Source organism: Fukomys damarensis, unplaced genomic scaffold (assembly GCF_012274545.1).
Source record: "Fukomys damarensis isolate Sample0158 unplaced genomic scaffold, DMR_v1.0_HiC HiC_scaffold_14, whole genome shotgun sequence".
NCBI classification, from domain to species: Eukaryota; Metazoa; Chordata; class Mammalia; order Rodentia; family Bathyergidae; genus Fukomys; species Fukomys damarensis.
Window position 1 is genome coordinate 62913299 of NW_022900926.1, and position 861 is coordinate 62914159.

Sequence of the window (861 nt, forward strand, 5' to 3'; positions counted from 1 at the left end):
TTATAAGATGGAGTACTACTCACTCATAAAGAATAAGAAACCTGAGACATTTATATATAAATGGATATACATTGAGGCAATACTCTTAAGTGAAATATATAGGATACATATGTGTAAATTCTGAATAGTTTCTCTCATGTGAGAAACTGAAAGTGTAAATAAGGACTAAAGGTATAATAGGCAATGTGAAATAGGAAGAAATAGTGAAAAGTGGAAGGGGAAATGGGAGGGATGGGGAAAAGAAAGATGGGAATGAAATTAACATGAGAAAAAGAAAAACTGGAAACAAAGTCTTTGTAGATAGGAAGGGATGGAGGGGTTGAAGGGAGGGCAGGGAAACAGGAACAAATAAGAACCAAGATGGATTATGTAAAGGTATAAATTTCCAACGATGAATGTCACTACCATGTAAACCTTCAATGTACCAATAAAATTAATTAATTTAAAATAAAGAAATTACATTTCATGGGATAGAAGGTCAATTTATCAACTTACAGCCTCAACAGGGAAAGAAGATGCTAATTAAAGTGAAGACGCTGACTGGAAAGGAGATTGACATTGACATTGAACCCACAGACAAGGTGGAGCGAATCAAGGAGCGTGTGGAGGAGAAAGAGGGAATCCCACCACAGCAGCAGCGGCTCATCTACAGTGGCAAACAGATGAATGATGAGAAGACAGCTGCTGACTACAAGATTCTAGGCGGCTCTGTCCTCCACCTGGTCTTGGCTCTGAGAGGAGGAGCTGGTCTTAGGCAATGATGAGTCTTCCCTCTACTTTACCTCCTTTACCCTATCGCTCGTAATGAAGCATATGTTCTCTCACTGGCTGGGACGCCCAAGCTATCGCCCTCTCTCTTGG

General features: G+C 40.1%; 1 protein-coding gene across 1 annotated transcript; it reads left to right on the forward strand.

Annotated features, from left to right (window-relative positions):
* The first annotated feature begins 484 nt into the window (after positions 1-484).
* LOC104855229 (NEDD8-like) lies at positions 485-861 on the forward strand. The gene has a single exon (XM_033763190.1). The coding sequence runs from the start codon at positions 516-518 to the stop codon at positions 759-761; it is 246 nt and encodes an 81-aa protein (XP_033619081.1). The 5' UTR covers positions 485-515; the 3' UTR covers positions 762-861.